The sequence below is a fragment of the Artibeus jamaicensis genome, unplaced genomic scaffold, assembly GCF_021234435.1.
Source record: "Artibeus jamaicensis isolate MK-2021 breed Jamaican fruit bat unplaced genomic scaffold, CSHL_Jam_final contig_490, whole genome shotgun sequence".
Lineage (NCBI taxonomy): Eukaryota > Metazoa > Chordata > Mammalia > Chiroptera > Phyllostomidae > Artibeus > Artibeus jamaicensis.
Genome location: NW_026521861.1, coordinates 12,246,039 through 12,273,225, shown reverse-complemented (window position 1 = coordinate 12,273,225; position 27,187 = coordinate 12,246,039). Strand labels below are relative to the sequence as shown.

The following is a 27,187-nucleotide window of genomic DNA, read 5'->3' as shown; positions in this document are numbered from 1 at the left end:
GGGCAGCCGAGGGAGGGCATTTCCGACCCAGGGAACTCCAGCGAGTACGACCGACATCACAGACACACTCTCGGAGTCACAGGGAGGAACGTACACGTGGAGTCGCAACCGAGCGTGGTCACAAAGATGACTACATGCCACCCAGTCATCTTCCTTATTGTATAGATGAGGAAACTGAGGATCCCAGAGGTTAAAATAACTGCCCAAAGGCCCCAGGTAAAGGCGGCCAAGGACTCTGTGGGTGCTATACCCAAAGGCAGGTTGAAGACAGGTCGGAGGAGGACCTCACAGCCTGGAGTAAATGTCTGCTCTTCCTTCGGCAGGTGGTAAAGAGACGGGGCAGGTGTACCAGGGAGGGAGGGCGGGCGGGCTGCGAGGAACGCTGCGCTCTCCTCTGTCAGAAGCCCAGGCAGGGGGCAACCTGGGCCCAAACAAAAAAGTGTGGAGGCAGGGGTACCCCAAGGTGTCTGCCCTGCCGGCTCTAGGGTGGCACCTGCAGAGCTTCACACGGCTCCTTGGGTGGAAAAGGGGAGGAAGGGAGAGGAAGGAAATGAACTCCAAGGTTTCCAACTCGAGCCTCTCTGAGGTGCACTTTATCAAAATAGGAAAGTCAGGCCCTGGCTGGTGTAGCTCAGTGGATTGAGCGCGGGCCTGCGAACCAGACAATCGCGGTTCGATTCCCAGTCAGGGCACATGCCAGGGTTGCAGGCAGGTTCCCTGCGGGCCAGTTCCCAGCAGGGGACGCACGAAAGGCAACCATACATTGATGTTTCTCTCCCTCTCTCCTTCCCTTCCCCTCTAAAGATAAATAAATAAAAAAGATAGGAAAGTCAGGATGAAGAGTTGGCCTCGGGAGGAGGATGTGGTCACCGGGGAGGGGGACTCCATCCTTCAGGAGTAGCAAACCCATACCATATGACTGCACCTTTATCTGGAATCTAAAGAACAATATAAACAAAAACAGACATAGCCTGGTGGTTACCAGAGGGGAGAAAGTTGGGGGACCGGGTGAAAAATGTGAAGGAACTAAGAAGCACAGGTCGGTAGTTACGGAATAGTCCTGGGATGTAAAGTCAGCACAGGAAATGTTGCCAATACTATTGTAATAACGATGCGTAGTGCCAGGTGGGCGCTGGAAATATTGGAGGGTCGCTTTGTAAAGTATATGATTGTCGAACCACTAGGTCATACACCTGAAACCAACACAAAATCATATTGCATGTAAATGTCGATTGAAAAAAATGAAAAGCAATGAGTAGCAAATCCAGATTGAGATGTTACTGTTCCACGGTGAGAGGGGTGAGAGGTGCGGGCGGCGTAGCGCAGACTTGGGCGTTAGCTGCTGGGAAGTCCCCTCCGGAGCCGACAGGGCATGACCAGGGCATGACCTGGGCGTGACCCCAGCGGAAGCCTGGAGCACGACCTCAGGGAGGCCTCCTGTATCAGAGGGCAGGTGTCGTGGACAAGGAGCAGAGTTGCAGCACTTGTGGCATCTATTATCTCTAAGTAAATTTTAAGTGGGGACCTGATGTGGATTAAGGCACAGAGCACCAGAGGAGGGGAAGTTTCCAGAAGGTGGAGAGGCAAGACGGGGACTATTCAACAGTCAAACACTTCAGACACGATGATAAATGAGGACAGGCAGGGAAGGGCGTCCGTGTTTATCACTTTGTTGTCACCGAAGATATGACGCTTAGCCACTGCTCATCAGCTTCAGGGGCCACCTCCCTCACATCTCGGTCTGCTCTGTGCCCAGAGCACTTAAAATAACTTGTAATGATGGGTTCATTTGCCTGATTATTTGTCTCATGTTTATTTCCATGAAGGCTGTAAAGTGTACGAGGGAAGAAACTGTGTTTTGTTCACTCCTTTATACCAGTGCCCAGCGGCCTAGCAAACACTTTTAAATGTTTCTCGAATGAATAAAGGTAGCGAATGGAGACTCTCAGTAAATGTATTTTGGAGAGAAGATAAAATTATTTCCGACCTGATTTTAGGGCCTTTTGAAGAAGGTGTTTGTTCTTAGCTGTGTTTTCCCAGGTGCTCGACCTAATTCTGCACTTCATTTTGCCGTGAAGTGCCCCCTTCATCTTTCCTCTGTGTGAAGCCTGCTGGATGTAGACAGTCTCTAGATTGGAGGTTAAAGGGAACTATCGTGCCAGATTCCTATGATGACGTTTTGATACAATGCGGGAGTTTCATTTCTCAGTCCAGCCACCTCTGACGGAGAGAATGCAGAGATTAGGTCAACAGGTGTGTTCCTACAGGTGGGGAGATACAGTAGCAGAGTTTGGGAAGGAAAACCAAGAGGCTCCAGTGGCTCCTGGAAAATGCAAATTAGTTTAAAAAAACTGACTTCTGAGGAAAGAGGTGTGACCACTGAGGGCCAGTGGCCCAGCCTGCTCCCCACCCGGCTCTGAGGTTGCCGAGCCACCTGACTTCCCACCGGGCCCTGCGCTGTGAGCTTCCTTTCACTCCCGAAATGGGGGCAACATGAACTGTCTACACCATCTGAATGTGCTGAGAAGATTGGGAACCAGTCTTCGCTCATAACATTATGAAGATATATTTTTTAAGATTTTATTTATTTATCTTTAGAGGGGAAGAGAAGGAGAGGAGGAAAATATCAATGTATGGTTGCCTCTCCTGCATCCCCTGCTGGGAACTGGCCTGCAACCCAGGCATGTGCCCTGAGTGGGAATCGAACCATGATCCTTTGGTTTGCAGGCCCACGCTCAATCCACTGAGCTACGCCAGCCACGTATGAAGATATTTTTAAAATATAAGGAGTGGTGCTAATTATTTATCATCACTAACAAACAATATATTGGAGTAGAGTTCCTTAATTGGTCCTGGGCAGCTAGAAAGACAAGTTAAGGTACCATTAGCAACAAGTTACTTGCTCTTCTGACCCCAGCCTGGTGTGGCTTGACAGAATTTGTAGCAGAAACGTACAATTTGGAGTGAAGTGCATCCTAGGAATCTAACCCAATTGCAACACTGGGCACATGAGAAAACAGGACCCAGAGACAAGGGACTTGCACTGGGTCACGCAGCTAGCTGGCGGCAGAGGCAGATCCAGATTTCAGGACTCGTGCCCGCAAATCCACAGCTCACGCAGACCAGCCCAGGCTCTTTTCCTGGGGCCACACGCTCCTGCCTGCTGCTGCAAGCCGAGTCACGGTCTCGTTAGTGGGGGTGAGGGTGGCGTGCACACGCTCGCATTTCCCGAAATTTCTGAGGTTAAATCACCGGGAACGATAAATTGGTCTTTTTTGCCCCCTCAAGCCCAATGCTTAGCAGAATCCTTCAAGTCCTTCCTTGTTAATTCTACGTAGAGAGGTTTTTCAGGAATAAAAGCCATCTGGAGAGCCCCTGTACCTTTATCCAAGGAAGTATAGTGATACCAGAGTCTCACAGGCCAAGGACACAGGGGGTCCTGGGTCTGAATTCTGGTTCACTCGCTCACTAGCTGCATTGGCCCTAGATAAATGATTTATTCTCACTTGAGTTTCAGTTCTATTTTTTCTCTCTAAAACTGGGATAATAGTAGTTACTTTGCAAAGTCATTGAGAGTTAAACCAATGAATGTGTAAAGCACCTATCTGTATGTGTGTATATATGTGTATATATACACACACACACACACACACACATGTATATAAAACATATGCCATGTATATAAAGCTGCAACATATATAAAGCTCTGGTATATTTGAAGCATATAATGTATATAAACATATAGGGAATGTATATAAAGCCCAGAATTCCTAGTTCTCTTTCCCCCACCTCTGTTCATCTAATTAAACCCAGCTTCTCTTACTACGAGCAATACCCATGGCATCGTGGGCAGACTATCATGTGAAACATTATACAACATTTCTGGATTTTTCTAAATAATCTGGTCATTCTGTCGAACCGTCTCAGCCTAAAGGGAAAAAACTTTCAAAACCTTAGACTCTCCACTAGTCTTCTCTTTGGCAACGTTAGAGTCGATTAAGCACAAGGCAAGACGAGGGAGAATTCTTCCTCTGATTGAGGCACACTGCTCCTTTTTGGCAGTGGGCATTCGGGCCACTGAAAACAGTTAATCTGCTTCTCATTAGTAAGAACCCATAAACTATGAAAACCACGATCCTTCATCGTAACATGACAGGAGACATTATCATGTTCAATGTATGCTTTTGAAGAGCTCTGTTTACGTTGTCCACATTTCTTGTTAATGCCATTCTCAAACCCGTGGGGACCTTGCCATCCAAGGTGACTGGAGACATGCTCAGTTGTTTAGTGTCATGCGATGCGCCCTGTTTTCATGGGGACATTGGCTTTTCAGCCACTCTGCAGTCAGAAGAGAAGGTGGTAGCCCAGTATGCATATGTCAACGGCAGAAATGCCACAGCAACCCAAGTGCATCTGGCGGGTCTGGCAGTGGCTGCTTGCAGAAAACGCAGGAATAAAGCAGCAGGTTGATGGCGCTGGGGAGCAGGAACCTAATTAGCCCAGCTTCGGGAGTGCCAAAAAGCCTGTTTAATATCTTTTGCTTTTACTCTTCTAAGCCACCTAGAGGGAGAATTGCTCACAAACACCTAAATTCATTACATTAAAGACGACAAAAGATGATTAGTGCATGGGGTAATCTAAAGGACAAACCCGAAGTTCTTCTTTTGACCTCTGCTAAGATAAAAGCCATGCAAGGAACCTCACAAATTTTAGACAGACACTGAAAGGGCCGTGTCTAATGATTAGTAAGTATTACTGAAATATCTGCTGGTGGGAAGAGAATCTAGTGCAAAGACAATGCTATAGTTTAAAATTTAAAAAAAAAATTACTGGCTGCTACTGAAGAGAGATGACCAAAGTTAGCACACGAATGTTGCTGAATCGCTTGTTTGTTAGTGGTGTAATTCAGTTTCTGAGAGAACACCTCCACACTCATAGATGCTTCTGTGTTCTCCATATCTGCAAATCCCCTTCTCTTCAATGCTTTTATTCCTGGTAATGGAGAGCGCTTTTTGAAAAGCATCACTCGACATTTAGAAAGCAACGTTTCAAAAGAGGGCCTGATGAACATTTTTGAGGTTGTGCAAAGAGAACCTTTAATCTAATAATTAATGCTAATTAATCGCTGAGTAGCTATGCTAACACTTGGAGACGTATACCGCCCGAGAGCCAAGAGAAGGCTCCTGGTGCTCTGCCTCCCACACAGTGGGGGCAGGGTCCGGAGTCCGTCCATGAAGCCCCCCCAGACCTCTCACCCTGCACCAGCACTAGAGTGGCTCTTCGGAGCACAGGGCTCCTGGGAGAGCATTGTGGGAAAGGATGACTGAAGGCCAGTCCCCCTGCTCACTGGTGTTCGCTGAGGCTCAGAGATGGAGGTTCCTCCAGGTCATGCTTCACAGGTCTCCTGCGGTCGTCCTCAAAGGCGTTTCTGAACTGCTTTCCATGAGTAGGGCCTTGTGATAAGCTCAGACACACAGACGGTAAGTTGTGACTGGCTGTGCCTTCACGAAGAGGGGAGACGATACGATAATTTGTATAGTGGTGTCAGAATTTGCTCTGTTTGGGGAAAACCTAGACATGACCATTAGAAAGCATCTCTCTATAGACATTGTCTTTTTTCCCCAATAAAGTTAAGAGATTTTTATTTTATTATTTCCCACACCTCACTATAAAAAATTTCAAACATATACCTAAGTGGAAAGCATTCTTCAATGGACACCAGTATTCCCACCACCTAGATTCTACCACTTACATTTATTTTACTTGTTTTATGATATTTGTCCATCTACCTTTTCTATTCTCCATTGATCAATATATGTTCCTACTGCTATAAAGATAGCTATAAAAATGTATTAATTTTTTAAAAGATTTTATTTATTTATTTTTAGAGAGAGGTGAAGGGAAGGAGAAAGAGAGGGAGAGAAACATCAACATGTGGTTGCCTCTCGTGCACCCCCTGCTGGGGACCTGGCCACCAACCCAGGCATGTGCCCTGACTGGGAACCGAACCGGCAACCCTTTAGTTCACAGGCCGGCACTCAATCCACTGAACTACACCAGCCAGGGCTTAAAAGATATTAGTTTTTACTAGACAAAAACCGCGCTCATTCTGAATTATGCACACAGATATTCACCACAGTTCCATCTACAGGCACTATAAAAAGTAAGTTAGCTCAAGGTTTTATCTGCTTGCACCAACCCTGGAGATTTTTTCAGACTCCTCCAAATGTTTGGCTTTGTGAAGACATGGCTGTGGATTACAGAGAAATAAGCTTCCTGCTACAGATCACTGGGGAAAATTTCCTGGGATGTCAGCAACAGAGTCTTTTTTTGTTGTTTTGCTATATACTTTAGTATTTCCTAATTATTCCTTGAGTATAGAAATATGAAGACTTCTATGTCTTTATAATTCCTTATTTACAAACTGAGTTTTGTAGCACAGCCTTATCATGAGGATCAAATGTGAAAACCAGAAGATGCTTTGTGACCGTCAGTGGTCGTAATGCACTTGGAGTGAAACACAGTGGAGGTACTGGTCCACACTGCTACTTGGCTCTTGCAAGTCAGTCAGAAAGATTCTGAAGGTTAAAGGGACAGAGTATTAGCAGATGCCTTCACTCAGCCCATTAGGACGTCACCTCGTCAAGGATCTGGAAGAATGTTGGTGTGTATCACACAGGCTTGTTTTCATTAGTGAAGTGTTTGCCTTGGAAAGCATCCCAGCCTTAAAACAATACTTCCATTAGCTGGGCACAGTACCTATAATTATTCATCTTATCTGACCAGTGCCAAACTATTCTACTTATGCATCCCAGTTACATTGGTGGTTCTAAAAGGGGAGGGTGCACGAGGGTCCAGAGAAGGTTGGTTTCTTTGACTAAATGCCTACAAGTGAACTTTGGGTAGAGATTCCTGCATCATAAGTGACAAGTCTAAAGGTGATGAAAACCCTCTGTCCTCATGTGGGGAAAATTCTGTTACAAGAGTATCTTAAGTTTATAAGATATAAAGTAGCCTTTGCTTTTATCTCTGGCTGGATACAAATCAAGAAAGTGAGGATCAAGGTCGAGAGCCAAGAAACGATAAAATACATAGGGAGGCGAGTTCACCATCAATTACTGTTACTGAAAACCTGACGGTTCTCTGGCACCTGATTTTATGCTTAAGGAGGAACTGAGTAGAGAGAGATGTGAAATCACCCTTTACCCTCAAAAAGCATCCATTTCACTAAGAGGTGTTTAGAGAAAACAATTGGGAGAAAGAAAAATGAGAAATCGTAAGCAGATGAAATAGGATAGGTGATTAGTAAGAAATAAGCATGGTTTGTGATTTAATTACAAGCTGCACTCAGCATCGAGCATGTCTGCAATGTGGACATCACCACAGCAACGAGAAGACCGCAGAGAGGACACATACAGTTAGTTATCCCACCATTCGAAACATGCTCTTCGGGTAGGACAGGGACCGCTGGAGAGAAAGAAGGATCTGCCTGTCCAAAGGAGAGGGGCCCCGGCCTGGGAACTCCCCCTGGCCGGTGCCGACAGCAAGAGCATAATGTTCCTTAATCACAGTGATGTGTCTGCATCAAGCTGCCATCCTCTGATGCCACCAAAACATTCCAGTCATGCAAGCCGGTTCCCTGAGTTGGTCCCATACTTATAAAGCAAACTTCTCATCCTATTGAACACGTACCATCATATTTAACATTACATTAACATGTAATATGACGCACATACTGGGAGAAAGGAGTTGCCCACGAGGGTCCAGAACTCGTGTGCCCTGCTAGTGAGATTTCTCATTGTCATGACAACAACAAACTATGCGGGGCAGGGAGAGAGTACATACAGGAGGAGCCCACTCCAAAATGGAATTCACTTATAAAAAATTGTATATTCATTCTTACATGTTTAACCTTCCGTCACCTTCAAAGTACTCTCCATTTGAGGCAATACTCCTATCGAGACATTTTTTCCCACTGCTCGAAACGGTTTTCATCTGGTTGATTTTGATGCCTTTTAGTGTTTCTGCCATTTTTTTGTTTCCCCTCTGCCACATCGGCAGAACATTTCCTGTGGAGGACTTTTTTCACCCAGGGGACACCAAAAAAATGCTGCTCAGGGAGAGATCAGGTGAACAGGGAGGCCGGGGCACAAGGGTCATGTTGTTTGGGTCAAAAACTGCTGAACACTCAGCGCAGTCTGGGCGAGTGCGTTCCTAAGTCACCCATCATGAAATGGGCAAATGCACTGGGTCTTTAAGACAAAATTCACTGCGGCTGACAGCAGCCTCTCACAACAACACCAGCTGGTGCACTGACGCAAACGGGCTCCTAGGACACTCTCCTTGTGGTGGAACCTGTACTCCAAGGGGCCCGCCTTCCAGAAGTTAATTCTGGTTTTTGGGGGGGGAGGATCCCCCCTCCTATATGTCTACATTATATACAGACACACATTCAACATATATTTCTAAAAGAAACAGTGGAAAATCTGAATTTATAGCAAAGCAGATACCTAGATAGTTGGGTAACAGTTTGTAGCCTAATAAAATTTTGCCGTACTCTAAACAGAACCGTGTAAATACCTTGACTGTGCTGTCTGGTAGTACTGTTTGTGTCTTCTGTTAGCTGCTCCCGGCTCCTCATTGATCTTACCTGACTGCCCTGGGGGAGGGGCACCCGATGATCCTCTCGGCAGGCAAAGGAACACCGTCAGGACAGCAGCTCTGTTCCCTGCGCACGGCTCAACGGCGATGGGTTTGGGCGCCCCCTGGAAGAGAAAACTCATCTTCAATGTGCCTGATGGACATGACATGCTGCTTCCCTTGTCTCCTTTCTGTGCTCCGGTCAGCTGCTCTGCACCTTCCCAGTGGTTGGGGACACGCCATGTACATTTTGAAAATAGTGTCATTAAATATTTTATTGCAATACGCATCTTTTGTAGTGGTGGTCATTAACATTAAAAGGACAGTTTTCTTGAGTTATGTGTTGGTACATATTTTTGCAATCGTTGAAAAGTAGTCTTTGTTTTGTTCTATTTTTAGCTTGTTTTTTTCTTTAATAGAGGTTGTTTTTTTTTTTAAGAAACTTAGTTTCACAGCGAAATTGAGAGGAAAGTGAGGAGATTTTCCATATACCTACTGCCCCCACAGTCTCTCTCCCATTCTCAGTATCTCCCATTCTCAGTATCTCCCACCAGAGAGATACATTGTTGCAATTGACGAAGCTGCGTTGACACATCACACTCACCCAGGGTGCACTGTTGACATGAGGGCTCACTGTTGGTGGTTTGGACAATTGTATAAGGGCCTGTGTCCACCACTGTAATATCATACAGAGTAGTTTCTCTGCCCCCCAGAATTCTCGGTGCTCCCCCTATGCATCCCACCCCCTCTCTCCATCCCTAGAAACCACCGATCTTTTCACTGTCTCCACAGTTTTGACATTTTTGGTGTAATAGGGTGGTTTTGGCTATTTTGCCCAACAAATTGTGGGTGGGATATGGTTGACCTATCAAAGCAACATCTATGCAAAATTAAATAGAAGAAAATATACCACACCTTTAAGTATGAAAACAAATGGTTAGTTTTCCTCACTGGAGACATTTGAACTTTTCAGGAGACACACACATGTATGTAGTCATTCACTGGAAGTATTTTAGAACACTGCTATTTCCAGAAAGTTTAATGAGGCATTGAGATAAAATATGTCCTCTTTCATGTAAAACAGACTGAAATTTCTGGTGACAATGGTTTTATGTGGTTATAAAGGGTTTCTCTTTCATGGCAACATAAATCTCAGGGTTTAACATTATCCCCATACAGATTCATTGGGGGAGTTGTCAATAGAAAAGATGAAAGTAGCCGTTGTGCTAGAAGTAAAGGGCATAAAAATCTTCCGAGAAAATGCGGTAAGCCAGGTTGCAACACTTGTATCAAGTTACATGATTTATGGTTTTACACTTTAAAGCTTACATTTAATTTAAGACTGATTCTTGAAAATGTTAAGTCAAAATCAGCATAAGTACACAGACATTCCCCGATGATGTAAATATTTAGAGAATAGGCTTGTCATATTCCAAGGCGGACAGAAAGATACTATGAATTTTTGGGGCCATATTTCAAGGCTATTGAAATTTATTCTACGTTAATAAATGCAAAGTATATGTAAAGGTCAATTGGTTAAAACATGCTAAGAGAAAATAAAATAAATTCAGGTTTAAATGATGGGGACATATTAGAAATACCCAAATCCCTTTTACTATACCTGAAGAATAATGTATCATTTCTGCCATTAGCCAAGGGTTTCTTTGATGTTTTGTTAAGCTCTGAATGCAATAACTGGCAGTATTCACCATATCCAAAGTCGCGTTAAAATAATGGATTATGAACATCAGACTGCTCTTAGGATTACAACAAAACAAAACAAACAAGCGGAAAAGGTTGCGAAGCGGTGGCTGTTGGTTTAAAGGATTCAGGGAAGCGAGAGACAACCTGAGAGTACAGGGGCAGGTGCTGTTGCAGGAGCCGCTTGCTGCTGCCTCTAAGGCCCCGGGGAGGAAAGGTGGGTGGATGCCCAAGGAACCAACTGAAGGGAAAACAGAATAACTGACTTTCTAAAAATGAAAAAACAGACTTATTGGCCAACCCAATACTCGATACTTTCAACTTCCGAAAGGCAGCAACAGATAAATAGAGTGCAGTAACAGATCTGGATGTGCAAAAGGAATCATACTTCCATAAAGGTCACTTCTCTAAAAATCTTCCTAAAATAACGCTCTTGCTCTCAATTCTATTGTTATTCTACAGAAAACTTCAGAAAGTTCTTTATATTGATAAGCCATGTGAAAGGAGATTGTAATTCTAGTTTAAAGTCAAATTGTCTTACAACCTTGTCTATTTTTGGCTATAAAATTTTCATAAAAGGATATTAGCAAAACTATGAATTATTCATTATATTTAAAATATTAGTGGCTAGCACAGCTCTTTGACACTTCTGGCAAGGAATTCACATAACTAAGAGAATTACTTCCAAATTCCTTGTGGCAAATCTCACTTTCAATCAATATTTTTACATTAAAAAAAACACTTTATAACACCTGAATTTTGCAACAAAATAGCAAAACCCCACGAATGATATTTCTGACACCTTGAGCTTTGTCAGTTGTTTGGTGAGAAATACATACCCACGGATCAAAAATCATTGCACAACGACAGGACACGTTTACTGACGTGTGCAATTTACCACGCCTTTTTCAGGGCTGCCTCTGACACACATAAGGCATGGGTTTGTTTGCCCACAGCACTTAGCAAGGGTGATTTGCTTCTAGGCGTTTTCTTATTTGTTGTTCTGCAAGAAGCTGGTGATAGGCCGCGCCAGAAAACATCACTGACAGTTGCGTAATTAGCAGTCCTTGTTTATTAAGCAGACGGCGCTTTTACAAAAGATTTGTTTTGTTCACGCCAGTGTTTTTAAAAGTACTCGTGTTTGCTAGTTCTTGTTTTCGGAGGTAACCATTCTGTGTTATAAACACTTTCCGATCGTCAGCTATTAAAGACAAGCAAGCTACCAGAGAAGCTCTTGGAATCCTAAGGGCTTTCAAGATTACAGTTCTTAAAAATCGTAATGACGTGTTCTGGAAGTGAGGCCACCATTCGATCTGACCTGGGCAACCACCGCTGTGAAAATCACTGGATGCTTGGAAGGCACCAAGCGGGGGAGCTGGCTGCGAGCTGCTTTCTCCACTGGCAAAGAGGGAGCTTGTGCGGGCAGGTCTCACCCCCAGAGACCACGCCAGGGTCCTCCACCGAAATACCTGAGCGTGGTGGTCGGCTGAGGGTCTGACAGAAGAACTGCCTGACGTGCCCGGAACTGTCACTACAATCCAAGTAGGGTTCAGCGCGACACTCCAGGACTCAAAAGATAAATACGGTGCTACTTCCTTTCCCAGAAACTGACTAGTTCCAATGCAGGGCTGGCAAACTCCAACTCCTTCAAGGCCCAGGTGAGTAACTTGGTAATGAACGCAGCGAACATTTATTTACTCAGTGCCTGCAGTCTGCCTGGTGCTTTGCTATGTGCTCACATGGCTTTATCACCCCCCCCCATGGGACAGGTAGGGACTTTCCCCATTTTACAAATGTCGAAACTGAAGTTCAGAGATTTAAGTAACATAACTAAGGTTGCAGATCTCATGGGTGACAAAGCCAGAGTGTCACCATCCATAACAGGGAGGAAGGCTCTCTTAACTTCTAGAATAAGACAATACAAACCGATGGGCGCTGTGGTGAACTGGAAAGGATGAGATTTCTTTAAAGACACTGAATTTCTCTTTCTCCTTTGTCACTCATAAATGACATCCCCATTGTCTAGGAGATCCTTCTTGCAGGCCTCTAACTTTCCTAAAATAGTACACCCTCAAAGCCAGCTCATCCAGGAAGCCTTTCCTGGTCAGAGGGATTTTGTCTCTCCCTCTATACAGAGGGCCTGGCAGAAGTAAGGCCTGCTCGAGTGTGGTTGGTAGGGTAATAACATGGGTGTAATAACTTATAGTTTTAACTTGCACATTTCACTTAAAATGTCACATGGTGTGCTTGGGTGTGATATTATCATGTTACAGAATTACATGCTTATGATTTGGTAATAAAATCAGGGTGTTATTCGTGTTGGACTCTGTCGTTCTTTGTACCTTTTATAACCTTCTTCATTTTCTACGTGAACGAGACCTGGGTGACGTCCTGTCTTCCCGCTGGAACACGCTGGGGGCGGGGCCAATGCCTTGTTCATCTCTACTGACCCTGCGCTCACTTTTTGCGTTTGAAACGCCCAAGCGCGGGGCACGTGCTACCTCTGGGGAACGTGTGTCTCCTGGTCTTTCACGTCACTGCGTCAATGTCCGTGTTGTAAGTCACTATGAGATGCCCGCTCCCCCAAGGAAGGTATGGTGTTGAATTCTTCTTTGCTTTTCCTACAGTGTCTACCAGAGCGCATTCTGCTGACGGTAAGTGAAAGAGTGAATTAAAGAATAAATGAAATCATTACATGGTGAGACAACTGGGAGGCAAAATTCAGTTTTACCCAAACTATGGATATTAAAGAAATAATAAAGCACTGATTAGCCAACATATTATTATCTAAAATGTTGACTAATGTTTATTGAGCAGTTATAGGTGCCAAGCACTGTGCTGATCATTTTACAGGCATGATTGAGTTATATTTTTTTATACGATGAGGAAACTGAAATTCACAGATATCAGATAATACTCTCAGGGAGATACAGCTGGTGAGGGAAGATACAGGGCAGGAACTCGGATCTGTGTGATCTGAGTGTCTTGGTTCTTAACCACTACACAATACTGCTGGAAAGTGTCGCTGAAGAACACAAGGGTTCTCTTTCTCTCAGTTTTGCTGTTAATAGTAGGAACCGAGTGAAGATGTCAATTATAAACATCACATGCCTACACCTGCCCTGTTTCTGACCAGGGTTCAGAGCCACCTGAGTTCTGGGACCAGTCCGGCCACTGTTTGGTGGAATCCTGGGCATGTTATCCAGTCAATTTCCCCAACTGAAAAATGAACAAGTGGGCTGCATGGTTTCTAGGGCCCCTGGAACATTCCGTGACTATGATTTACGGCCGCCCTCCAGAACGTGTGACATACTCAAATCTAATACTTTGTTTAAGTGAAACCTGAAATTCCCAACCCTTGTTAATTTATTTCCCCTGTCCAGGTACTTTAAATGACACATCTAATTTTTAAAGCACATTATAATACCATATGATGAATACATCACGTAAGACTAAATGGCCACCATCGCATGCCAAAAAAGCAATTAGAAAATTGAATCAAGGAATTAAGGATTAATGTGGATATGTTATACCTGTCAGCAGTAATAAGTGTTTTGACAAGAACCGAATGAAGTCTGACAGTCTGTGCAAATACTAATCTGATGTGTGAGTGAAATATTAAAAATGCAAACAACTGCACATTAATCACTGTAACATTTCCCTACTAAAACATTTTTAATGCCATTCTTATCAAAACCCATCTATAAATAAAAGTGAGTCTTTTTCAACAGCTTGCACAACTTGGTATTTGCAGTTTAATGAGTGTTTATATTGATATGAAATTTAGTTTTTAGTCACATTAGTAAAATAGAATTAATTTACTGAGCATTGAATTAAGTCAGCCTGATGTCTTGGCTCACAGCTAATCAAGTGTGTTGATTCTGGAGGATCAACAAATATCAAGATTCCAAATCTCAGAAACGGATTTTCTGATTTTTGTTTGGACTTGGGGAGAAAAGTGAAAACCGTATTCGATCCCTACTTACTATTTGCTTTTCAGGAACTGATAAATGGACAAATACAGTAGCTGGCTTTACTTGCTAGGAGAAGAATTCATATTAATAAAAGTAAGCTGATGGACACTTTCAAAACCAGGGTTAAACTGCATTAGAAGCAAATTCAAAGAAAGTAAAGTATTACATGTGGGAATGGGAAAAGGACTAAAATATAATATTCAATGAATCAGTATGCTGTGTCTGAGGTTCCAAGGGTACTCCAACTGCATGCTTAATTATCGTATCGCATCAGGTATTTTTCCCTTGTTGAAATGATTCCATGTTCAATCTCTGTTCAAAATCTGTCAACACACACACACACACACACACACACACACACACACACACACACACATTTAAGGGTTACATCAACAGTCAAATATTTTGTTTAACTGGGTTTTGCTGTGATTTTAATCACATGGCACTGAGCTAGGGAGGCTGGACTGTGATAGCTGGAGTTTTGTTACCTATTTTTCCAAAGGTATTTAGGTCCTGGAAAATGAGGATATTACCTCTCTTTGAGCTATATAATCATGCTTTGCCCTCAAGTTGGCCAATAAATGTGCATATTTGAACAGATTATCTTTAAAGTTGATTCCTGACAGCACTTTTCAAAAATCTGAAATAGATTATCTATTACATGATTGCCATAATTAAATTTTTAGCAACCTGTACTTTTCTCAATAGCTGAGTGCAAAAAGCAACCTCACCACTATGCACACATTATATATTAATTCCCAAATTGGGGCCCCCTCCCCGACCTCAGGAAATCCTGCTAAGTGGGAGAGGCCAGTGTGCCTGCCGAATCAGCTGGCTTCCCATGCTGCTCGAGTCCAGTCCTGTGCTTGTGTTCAGCCGGCCCTTCCACCGAGACCACCTGCCCACGTCCACCGTTTCTGCACCGTCAGACTGAAATATTTGACTGAAAACTCACTGCTTGCAAGAAGGCTTCCCAGATCGTCCCAGGCCACTCCAGGATCTCCTTGCCCTGCTCTGTCTCAACAGTTAGGAGTGGCTCGTTTTTCTGACTGTGACATTTGGAAGGAAGTGCAATGCAGTGGTTTGGAGAGCAACTTCTAGCAACCACGGCCTGGTTCAAGGCCTGCTGTGTCATCCAAGCCTGACCCGGCCAGACCGCTTCACCCCTCCGTGTCTCAAGTTCTCTTCTGTAAAAGAGAACTCACAATGCCTTCCCCGTGGTGCTGTTATGAAGGTGAAAGGAATTAATACAACCGCATGCTGCTTCTGAGGTTCCAAAGGTGGTCCGACTGCAAACTTAATTTTCATGTTGTATCAGCTATTTAAAAATGTATAAAGTGCGGCACACAGTATTTATCAAAAATCAGCTGTTCTCCTCATGCCATTCTGTGCAACTGCCTTTGTGCTAGAATAGTTTTTTGTTCCACCTGAAGAATATATTCAACTCCAAAGTAAGCTATTTGAGGGCAAGAATGACATTTTTACAACCTCTGTTAATGGCATGAAATGCATTAGTTAAGAAAGTCGGCTTCCAGGAGAGAATTTTACTGATGGCTGGTCGGGTGGAGGAAACCTGCTCCTGGTGCCCCACCCCCACACAGGTCACGCCAACACTACCGCGGAGTGCCTGCCTCTTTCCCCCATTTTGTCCCCTGCTTTTCTCAAGGAGTCTTGCCTTGACTTTGAGTGCTATGTCCCACACGGTGTACATGTTCCATGGCACCTGGGTGGGCGGGTATTTGTCTTTTTTTTCCACATTGAGCACAAGATACATTTCTCCCTAAAGCTCAATGTACAATACAGTGGATAGATATAAGAAAAGCAGAAAAGATGGAAAAATCAAGATCTTGGTATTTAGTCCCCAGGCGGGTCCCTTCCAAAACACATTACTGTTTGTCGTTAATGCAAAATGTGACCTTAGCGATGCAGCTGATAATCGATTCAATTTGAAAGGTAAATGAGTTAGGCCCCCTGCTGGCCACTGGCATGAAGTGCTTGCGGGGCACAGTGCCTGCCCTGGTGCTGCTTCCTTCAGGGCTGGTGAGCTGACGGCCTGATGACAAGTTAGAGCTCCACGTGCTCCCAGAGTAATGCGCTGGGCCCTGGGGCTGGGAGCGGAGGAGGCAGAGAAGGTACCAGTGGTACCAGTTCTCTGGGGGAAGGACTTGACCTTGCCAAGGATGACCAGGAGTTCGCTAGGAGAATGAGAAACAAGGGAGATTTCTGGCAGAAGTTAAAGCATGAATGCAGAGGTGTAATAAAATAGCCAAGTGGCTATTTGGAAATTTGCTAGAAGTTCACTGTGGATAGAGCCTAGGAAGTGTTGGGTAGGCACGGATGAAGATCGGCCCTAGAGGCAAACTGGGGCCCTCCAGGAAATCCAGGTCCCCCTTCCCAGCCGTTCCTGGGACTATCACTACCTGCTCAGAAAGGCCTGCTTCGAGGCTCAGAGGGGATCTGTCAAGTGCAGAGCACAGTGGCCCCTGGGCAACTGTCATCAAGACATGGTGCAAATCGCCCCACATGGACCCCAGCCAGCCTTTCTCCGTCAGGGACTCACAGGGCTCTTTTATTAAACTATTGGTCAAAGCTGTTACACCGAGTGAACATTAAATTAAAACATTTAGTTCTGAAACTTCAATCATAAAGCTAAATCAAGAAGTACCGTGAAAACTGACTGTCAGCAGAAAGAATAAAAGTGCAGATACGGCAATATTCTTAACGAGGAATCAAATGTTAATAGATCCAGCATGGTGAATGACTTTCTACTATGATTGCACCAATCGCAGCCTACTGTAAGTAACAGAAGCACGGACAAACCGCCGAATGAAAGAGCTTCTCTGACTTGTTATACGTGTGTGGATGAAACCACTGGGCAGTGAAACCTACCTGCATCTCTTAGAGATGGAGTTATTCTGGGATAAGAGAGTTTTCCCAGAAAGTTGAACATTAAACCTTCAAAGACCGAGACATTGCGATTTTACGATATTTTCAAATGAATGTGAAATCTCTTGAATATCAACTTCTCTGCTTCTCAACCAGACTATGATATACTAAACATCGTTAAACATTGTCTGAATATCCCACAGTCATAATTAGGAACATCTATTTGCAGAGTGGGCTGAAGGTACATGGACTTGTATGTTTAGATAGGTACATTATAGCTATGGTTCTAGGGATTTCTTTTCTTTTTCTTTCTTGTTTCGCCTGAAGTCACCAATGCCAGCTTGCTTTCTCCATATTTGTCTTTTTATATAGAAACAACTTAAAGATTTGCAGCTGCCAACAGGTAACACAGTGGCATTTCTGGAAAACCCACCAATGATGCAAAGGTTAAGGTGACCTTCTTCTCAAGGGCACTTCTCATCCTTCCCAACAGCTTCCTCCCTGTTGCTGTCACCGCAGTGAGATTTATCAGCATCATCCAAGGCCCTGCCTGATCTCTCCATCACCAAGACCATGGACCACAGACATCTTCTTGACAGTTCATAATGACCCTCCTATGTCCCTTAAAGTTGGTAGGCAGAGTAGCCTTTCCAAGTTCAAGAATTCTGACAGTGATGTTTGTGAGTATTCTTATTACAGAGTCTAGAAATAGTTCATCAGACCCCAATGACTTTATTGGATGCAAAGCCGGCTTTGGTTGCAATCTTATGGGGTCTTGGGCAAATTATTCAGCCTTTCCATGCCTCAGCTTTATATGGGAAATAGAGTTTATGACACCAATCTGGCAAGGTTACAAGAGGGATTGTAAAAGATAATAAATGGATAAGGCATTTAATATAGTACTTGGCAAGAAGTAGGAGTTTAAATGTTTATATTAGGTCAGGTCATTTGGGAATGTAATGTTTGTTAGTCAAAACCAACTCAGTATCAGCCATTTTATCCGGTTCCAAAACAGAGTGGTCCCTTTCCCTCTGTTCTGGTGACTGGTGGAAGGGCAGTAAGAGAGGGTTACGTGGCCCGATCTTTTCTCAATTTTCATTCTCTCTGGCTTGGTTCCAGAGTGTGGGGGCCAGCAGTCTAAGTTGGAGGCAGGCTCCAAGTCTGCAGAGAAGATGACAGCTGATGCATATGAGTGGCGGAAGGTCCAGGGCGAAAAGCCATTAGAAAAGATGAATTCTACCAAAGACTTCTGCATACACAGCGCAGAGAGAGGTATCTTATGAACGCCCAGGCTCAGGAAAGGTTTCTAAGTGTGCTTGACGTGTCTCTGTGCGGCTGGAAAGACTCTTTGCCTAGTTCACCATTACTGACTAGATTAAAATTTCCATGTTTTATAATCAAGAGAATTAAAAGGTGAAAAGACAGGAACGAAGATAGTGGACAGAGGATGCTGTTAGCAGGACTCTGGGTGCCCAGGCAGTCACCCCGATTCTCTGGGACCCACAGGGCAGACCTGCTGCCGCGCCTCTCCCCGAGGCGCGCGGGCTCCCTGTGGGGCCAGACCACATGGACGCACATTCCTCTGGGCCCTCTCCTTAAACGATCTGATTGTGTTAACTCGATGACCTCGTCGGAGCTGGCTTAAGAAAATGAAGTATGTCGAAGTGAGTAAAATATTTCTTCAAATCTGTTTTTCCCCCCAAAGCTCCTCTGTCAGTGTGACCAAAAAATCAGGGGTCAGAATCGGTGTAATGGTCCCTCCCTGGTTGTGCTCAGGAGTCTTCACCAACTCCCTCTTGGTCCTACTCGTTACGGGATTGTTTACACCACTGAGCCTGCGGTCCATGGTGTGCCCCCGCCCCACACATACACACTCAGCCTGCGGTCCATGGTGTGCCCCCCCCCACATCTGGCTCTGCGTGTTTTCTTTTCAAAGAAATATTTCTTTACAGCATCCCCGGAAAGTTCACGCACACCCAGAATGTACCCCTGCGTGGGAACGGGCATTTGCAGATGTAATTGGTGGAGACCAAGTCGTACTGGACTAGGGTGGACCATTCCTTATAAAAAGAAAGGCCATACAGAGGTGACACGTGGAAGAAAATGTCACGTGGAGACAGATGCAGAGACCGGAGTGATGAAACCACAGGCCAAGGAGTGCCGAGGTCGGGCGGCCACCCCCAGAAGCTGGGACAGAAGTGGGGAACAAGGGCTCCCTCAGGCCCTCCTGCAGACACCACCCCTGACAGAACCCTCGTTGCAGACGCCTGGCCTGCAGGACTGTGAGAAGACAAACCTCTGCAGTTTTAAGCTGCTGCGTCCGCGATCATTTGTCACCGAGGCTCTAGGAAGTGAGTACAGTGTCCCCAGTCACCATGTGACCTCCAATCAAACGGCCGGAGAGGATTGATGGGCTGCCCTGTTTTCTGTTGTTTTGGAAATGATCATGAAGTATAATACCGAACCTGCGACGAATACCAACCCCTCAGGGCACTTGCCCTATTCTGGGGTCGTCCAAACTACTTTCCTTTGAGAAAGAAGCCACATATCACATGGCATGGCAAATGTCAGTGGGAAAGTTCACTTAGTTATGGGAGTTTTGTGATCACCGTGAAATTGATGACATTCATAAAATGGGAAAGAGCCATGAAAACAGCTCCTCAGAATACAGACACAGTGTATGCTGCTGGGTGTCGGGTTTCCTAGGAAACAGATGCGGAGGCCCAGGCCTGGTGGGCAGGTTTATTGGGAAGCGCCCTGGGAAGACCGTCTGGGGGAGGCGGGCAGAGAGAGGAGTTCCTCTGCGGCGCAGTTAGAACAGAACCCTCTGTCTGCGTGGGGTGCTCCTTTATTGTTGTACCAGACTGAGGCAAGAGGCCAAGCCCCTGAACGCCCCGGTGTGTAGGCTGTCCCCAGAGAGGTGGCTACCGCTGGGTGAGGCGGCTTCTCTCAGCAGAGGGAGATTCCTGGAGAGGGACTCAGCTGTGAGCTGTGAAGGTACGAGGCTGCGTCCTGAAGGGGGATCTGGGTACGATACCCCAGCCCCACCACTGTACCCACAATTAAAAAAAAATGCCCCTGTTAATGCCCTGGCTGGTGTGACTCAGTGGGCTGAGTGCTGGCCTGAGAATCAAAGAGTCGCTGGTTCCACTCCCAGTCAGGGCACATGCCTGGGTCGTGCAGGCCAGGTCCCCATTGGGGGCCAAGTGAGAGGCAACCACACACTGATGTTTCTCTCCCTCTTTTTCTCCCTTCCTTCCCCTCTGCCTAAAAATAAATGCATAAAATCTTTAACAAAAAATGTCCTTGTTAGCTAAGAAAGCGACTCTGGCCAGACTCATACATCAGATGCTAAGGTACATGTAAGGTTATTAGACATCTACGCTTTCGTTTCTCCTGGGGCTTTATAAAGCTGCTGCATCGTTGCATAAGTAATCCCTCCCTCAGATGCTCGCTCCTGTGGACCGCGTCTCTCCTCTTTAACTTCCCTGCCTTGGCTAGCAACCCTGAGGGTGACTTTTCAGTTCAACAAAGGGCAGAAATGATGACCTCGGCCCTGAGTTCGCGGCCTGGTCAATAGTCTGAAGAACTGAGTAAGCATCGCTTATCCGTCACACTCATTTTCCAAATGACTCAATGTATCTTATTTTCCGTTAAGTCACGAAGCTTCCCGAGAAAGAGGTCATCCTTACTTTACAGTCAGGCACACAGGAAGATGAGATAATTAATTAAGATCACTGAGCTTTTATGAAGAGTCAAAAGGAATGGCAGAGAAGATACCAATTACTCCCGTTGGCCGGCGAAGCCATGGGCTTTATTTGGCAAACTGCAAACTTATATGGGCTCTCTCTGTGAATGGCACCTGTTATACATCAAGTGCTTAGTATTTACTGAGCACTCCCTGGGGCGGAGGAAACCATGGAACTAAAAAGCAGGTACTGGACACTGTGCTGAACACCAACACACGCTCCAGGCACTTGCAGAATCTTTGGAACCCAGAACAGGATAAAGTCACACTGCATTGTAAAAACAGCGGCTGCAAACACACTCAACCCTTTGGAGAGGCGTGTTTCTTTCCGAGCCTTCAAGGTTAAGGTTGCCCCCCAGCACAGGAAGGCCAGGAGACACATACCAGGGCAGAACGCCTAACCTCAAGGATGGAGACCTGATAGAGGGTCCCAGGGCGAGGTAGGAAGTGTTGAAGATGTAGTACTACAATGCTGATGCCAAGTTAGGGAGAAGGAAACCAAGGACGATGCTTTCCCACCGCAGACTCCGAACCTACCACCAGCTGCGTGTCTGCCGGCAGTCTCACTCCCTTTGAAGCGAGAAGGAACGGACCGCATCCCCTAACTTCACTTCCTGGTCGGCAGTTTCGTGTCTCGGGCTAAAGAACAAAGCAGATATTCTGGTCTGGCTCTGACCGGCAGAGAACCAGACAGGAATGTGATTAAAAAAAAAAACAAACCCAAACTTTCAAGAGCATGACCATGCTCTTTTAGAATGTATAATGCTGGGCAAAATAACTCATTCATCCTATGGATACTTTTTAAGCACATGATTGGAGTAGGGCTGTTTCAGTCACGAAGCACAAAGCACTGAGCAAGACAGGCAGGACCCTTCTCTTCAGAGAACAGAAATGGAGGACGGAGGACTTTCGTCCTCTGTCAAGAAAACTAAATACGTAACGTGACACCGAGGCAGAACAAGCGACAAGCAGCGTCCTGGAGCGGGTTAGGGGCTATCGAGACTGATGAGCACTCCTGTGTTTAAGTCAGAGGGGGTGAGCCTGTAAGCAGGACCGGAGTGCAGGCTGAGGCCGCGGGGAGGTCCAGAGGTCAAGTGTGAAAAGGCACAGGTCCACAGGGAGGACCTTTTTTTTCTAACCTCATCTTGCTGCTTGGGTGTAGGTCTGGAGTAGAAAGAGAACAGGGCAAGTTGGGTGTGATCAATGTAGAGAGGAGATGGGCGGGAGAGAGACTGGCACGGTTCTTCTGGGTGCATGCAAGAAAGTAAAGGATTTCTAAAGTAGAGGCTAGAGGTAGTTAGCTAGCAATGCAGAGGGTAGGAGATGGAGAATAGGGTGAATAAAACCCGGGATTTGAAGGCAACCAAGGAGCTGGAAAAGCAAAGCAAAGGCCCTGCTCCTAGGTCGGACAGACAGCACAAGGGCTGCGGAAACTCCCGCTTGAGGGAACCCCTCCTTGGGCTTCGATTAGAGCAAAAAGGTAAAGAGCACATTCAAGCTGGTTGAAGAGGCTGCAAATAATAGGGGTTTGCCCGATGGCACTGCCAGTTCTGAAGGCCAAGTGGAAGAGCTTCAGGGGCAAAAGACAAGCAGGCAATCAGCTCACAAAAGGAGAGGCATGGAGTGTTGTGGATGTAGTGAAAGGATGCCAGCACTTGGGAAAGTGGGTTTCAGAAAGTTTAGAGAAAATACAGGTTTAATCACAACACTAGAGAATCTGAGATAATATGGCTTCAGGGATGGGAAGGTTTAAACTGTGTGATCTACAACACAATAAAGAGGGTAGAGAGGGAATCGTGTGTGGCTTCTAGCGCATAAGAATATGGTAAGCTAAAATATCAGGGCTACTGCGGGGAGCAGGTCCTTGGAGTGGACCAAAAATGTGGGGAATGGGAGGACGAAACAGACAGCTGGCCCTGAGAGCACAGTAACAGGGATTGATTTCTGTTAGCCAGAAAAACGGTCAGTTACAGGCAGGTCCATTATGGCGTGCGAGTGGAGTGCCCAGCAACTGGGCAGGGCACAGCCACGGAGAATTACTCCATAATAAATACCTGCTCCCTACCATCTCCACCGAGAACCTTCCAGATATTAAATACAAGAGCTGAAGGGCAGCTTACTGGGGCTTATGAGGCAGATCTTTCCACGACCACTTTATAAGGCACTTTGTATTAGAATTCAAAGAAATTAAAATGCAGGACTAAATTACGGAGGCAGTTGGTATAGGACGGAGTTCACAAGCTTAGCCTCTGATCCAGTGCTACCTAGATTCAATTCTTAACCCTGCCACCTACTCTGTGACCTTGGGCACATGCCTGAACTCTCTGGCCTCAGTTTCCTCATCTGTAAAATGACAATAATTATAATAGCCACTTCATCAAATTATTGTGAAGATAAAATAAGTTGATACTTTTAATGCATACAAGATACTGTTCAGTCTAGGGCAAGTGTTCAATAAACATTAGCTATTGTTATTTTGTTTCATCATTCTTTAATGGTCTGTTTAACTTACTATACACTTTTACTGTAACTATAAATTATTCTTATAACTTAGCCTAAATCTTCTAATTTACAGTGGAATAGGCCAGGGGCTTCTGTGTGGCCCTAGGGTGACACAGACCTTGAGGACACAGGTTCTGTGTTCAGCACAACCTGGTATGAAAGGCAAAACGGAGTCTGAACCCCGACTCTGCCACTTACAGATCATGTGACTTTAAGCGACAAGATTCACATGTCTTAGCCTCGGTTGCTTCAGCCATAAAAAGGGCATAATCATAGTGCCAATAAGCCATAGGGTTGTGCAATGAGTAAACTGGTGACTTATGCAGAATACTTGGTATATTAGGTGGCATAGGGTAAGCGTTCAGTAAATGGCGGCTATATTATTATTTAGTCCTTTTCTCTTCCTTAATTAAAGATAACCTTTAGCTTGCCTGCTTATTATAATTGAACACCATCAATTCTTAGTTTGCTGTTTCAATTTCCTTTTTTCACTTTTCTTATATGTCCTGAAAGAATTAAAAAAAAAAAAAGAAACCTCACCGAAATGAAATACCGCGTCATGAAAATACTAGTGATGGTCATTTTCCATTTAGAAAGGAATTACCTTGCTACTTAACCGCATCTCTCACCCATAGATCTTTGTACCTTGAAACTGTATTTCATGTTCTTGTCAGAGTCAGGGCAGGGGCAGCCAGGGGTCAGGGGTCAGAGGAGAGGCAGAGACAAAGCATCGCCAAGGCAAGAATGTAAAGCAAGCAAGGAGTGAGTAAGTAAAGGGAGTCAGAGGATGCATGAAGTCAGTCGTGGGTTTAGAAGGGATATACTTAATGATCATAAACACTTTTTCAAGGACCTAATGTTTCCCTTGCTTGTGGCGCAAGGTAAGCGGAAAAGTCAGGACATGAACCTGGGTCTGTCATAATTCTAATGCTTGGCCCTCTCCTCCTCTCCATGCTAACGTCAGGAGTTACGATTGCCATAAGCGACTGCCAGACACAGGGCCATTCAAAGTCCAAGGCTGAGAAGGCAGAGATTCTGTGAGATTTGAAGGAATGAGACAAGAACAGAAAGAGGGTCAAGTGATGAGGCAATGGAGAAGGAACCTCCAGAGAGACAGAGGTTTTCTATCCCTGCTTCAGCACTGTCCCCTGCGTCTTGGGGACAGGAGCCACTCTGCCCAGTTGGGGTGGTGGAGGAAGAGGTGGCAGGGAGCTCCTGACCAAGGTGAGGCTCACAGGGCAGAAGCCCTCGGCCCTAAGCAGTTGTGAAAAATCCTGTTCTTACCTAGTTCATCCTGGCTCTCTGATGGCTCCGTAACCCAACCACAGTTTTACTTTAAAAAGGAGCATGCCCTCTTTGCACAGAACCTAAACATTTTTAAAAACAGAAATACAAACTAGTTTCTCTAGTCCCCAGGGAGAGCCTGCATGATGGGATGCGGTGTGCGTGGTGGGTGTGCGGGCAGCGGGCCAGTGGCTGGGTGACCACTGCAAGTCGATGGGAGATGGTGGGTCCTCACTGCCCTGCCCAGACGTGGCCAGAGTGCGCTGTCCACCCAGCAGGCTGAACTTGTAGGGAAACAGTTCAAGGAAGCCAGCCCTGAGGGGCCAGAGAAGAAATCCGAGGACCCCATCTGAGAAACCAGTTTGTACCTGGAAGATCCCCGATGGCGCCTGGCAGCCCTGCCCCAGGGACCTTTTCAGGAACCTTACTTCATTAGCATACTAACAATCACACCCAGGGCTGGAGATTTAACATGGAAATGAGACATGTGATGCATGTTCCAAGCACGTTCTAAGCATGTTGGGGGCTGCACATGCTTTCTTGGAAATCCGAGATCTCTCACCTTTTCTTGGAAATCTCTGCCCTTGAACCTGCCCCACAGCCTCTCCCCACAGCCCTCTGGGACGTTCCTAATTCCCAGAGTCCAGAGAAGGGGCCTTTAAGAGTGTAAGCTCGCACTTCTCCATGCTTTGATCAAAGAGTAAAGTTTCTGATGTGTTCTACTGAGTAAAAACGCACGAACTTCTCTCATTCTGGCAACCACACGCCCTCAAGTCACGTTCCCCGTGACTTTAACTTTCCATCCTCTGTTTACTGCAGGGAAAGGAAGTCAGGTCGTACTCATCTGTGTGAGGAGCTCCCAGGACTGGCTGAGTCAGATGAAATCACTCTTTGGAGAAGAAGTTAATCATGCCGTTTTTCCTGCGGTGGGTTGTGAAGTGGCTGACCGCCCCCAGTTCGCTGCAGGTAGCACAGTCATTTTAAAGTGCTTCTTCAGGGATAAAAATTCCTACGGACCTGTTTTTTAGCACCTGACAGGTGACAAAAACCTTTACAATATCACTTAAAAAAAAAAAAACAAAAACCATTGCCTGACTCTTACAGGTACTCGGTGGGGGTGGTAGGAAGAGTGTTCACTACCCAAACTTTACCAGTGACAAAACCGAGGCTCTGAGAGTTAACGGTGTTGAAAACACAAAGTTGCTATGGTTCGTCGGCAGGGGGCTAGATGTAAACACAGAAGCCCCAACCCCTGGGCTCATCATAGCACAGCCACACACCCTCCCCGCTGGCTCGCTCTCCACCGCCCCCCACCCTCACCTGAGTGCCCTTCCTGCTGGAGGGGTCTTCTTACAAGAGCACGTGGGCTCTGGGCTTTATCGCGCCCACCCATCTGTACTCATCTGTGAGACAGCTCACTCCTGTACGCCAGGGACAATTGTAGATCTCTGACGATTCTGCACAGCACTGATGCGTGATTGCGAGGCTGAAGGGAGACGCATGAAAGAAAGGAGGAGGGGAGAACCACAAAGGAGCACCTTTGTCTTTCACCCTCTTTCCCCGCCCTAGTTACACAGTTATTAATGACATGTGCAGACACCTTTCAGAGGCTATTTAGTATTGAGCCACAGCATGAAAGGGAAGCAAATGAGGAAACATCAACAAACTAACCCGGGTGGGTATGTTTCTTGGTGAATGAGGGGGTGGAGGGGAATTGTATTCGAGAAGATGACCTTTCTTGATATTTCTCACAGAATACGCACGTGGGAAGCCTGTGCAGGAATGTGCGAGGAGAGACAAGACAGAGTGTGTGGCTGTCCGCTCACAGCCATGGCCGTCTGCGCACAGAAGGCAGATCCTGAACTCAGTCTTAGTTTTCCATCTGCACCTTTTCACGTGAATTACGGAAAAGTCACCCAGGCCCTGAGGAGTGAGGGACAGGAACTAGCTCACGTCGGAAGGGCTGGCAAGAAGCCCTCTCAGCACGACTGGCCAGAGGCATGTTGCCCTCCATGGGACGTGACCAGGAAGCTTCGGTTGAGGTTCCCCAGGGGAAAGGTTCCAACCGTGGAAACTTCTCCCATGTGCTTCCCAGAGCTCCTGGCTCCACTTGAGACCATCAGCATAAAACAGTCCCACTTCCGCACTTCCTATGTGAAAACCGATAGATTCCCAGACGTGCAATATTTCCCGACAGAGGGTCTGCATCTGATCTCACTGGAGGGTGAGGAATCCGTGAACACAAATGCAATGCGAACGCTCATCGCCCCAATTCTTCCCACTCGAGCAGATGGCCAGACTAAAACCTGCAAAGCTGATGGCGGCGAAGTCCTGGTAACAAGACAGCCGTTCAATAAATGTTTATTGAGCATAGCCTAAGTGCAAGACACTGTAGCCAGGCCAGATTTCTTATTACTCAGTGTGCTGCTCCGTGTAATGAGGAGGCTGGGCT

The 27,187-nt window shown here is 45.7% G+C and overlaps 1 protein-coding gene across 4 annotated transcripts in view; it reads right to left on the bottom strand.

Annotated features, from left to right (window-relative positions):
• The window catches only part of ATRNL1 (attractin like 1), a 506,958-nt gene that overhangs the window by 94,511 nt on the left and 385,260 nt on the right, over positions 1-27,187 (bottom strand). For 3 of the 4 annotated variants that reach the window (XM_053668564.1, XM_053668563.1, XM_053668565.1), the window contains one exon: positions 8,651-8,765. The exons of the other annotated variant lie outside the window; for it this stretch is intronic. In XM_053668564.1, coding sequence (XP_053524539.1) covers positions 8,651-8,765 — 115 coding nt within the window. The remainder of the gene's footprint in view (positions 1-8,650; positions 8,766-27,187) is intronic. 4 annotated transcript variants of the gene reach the window in all.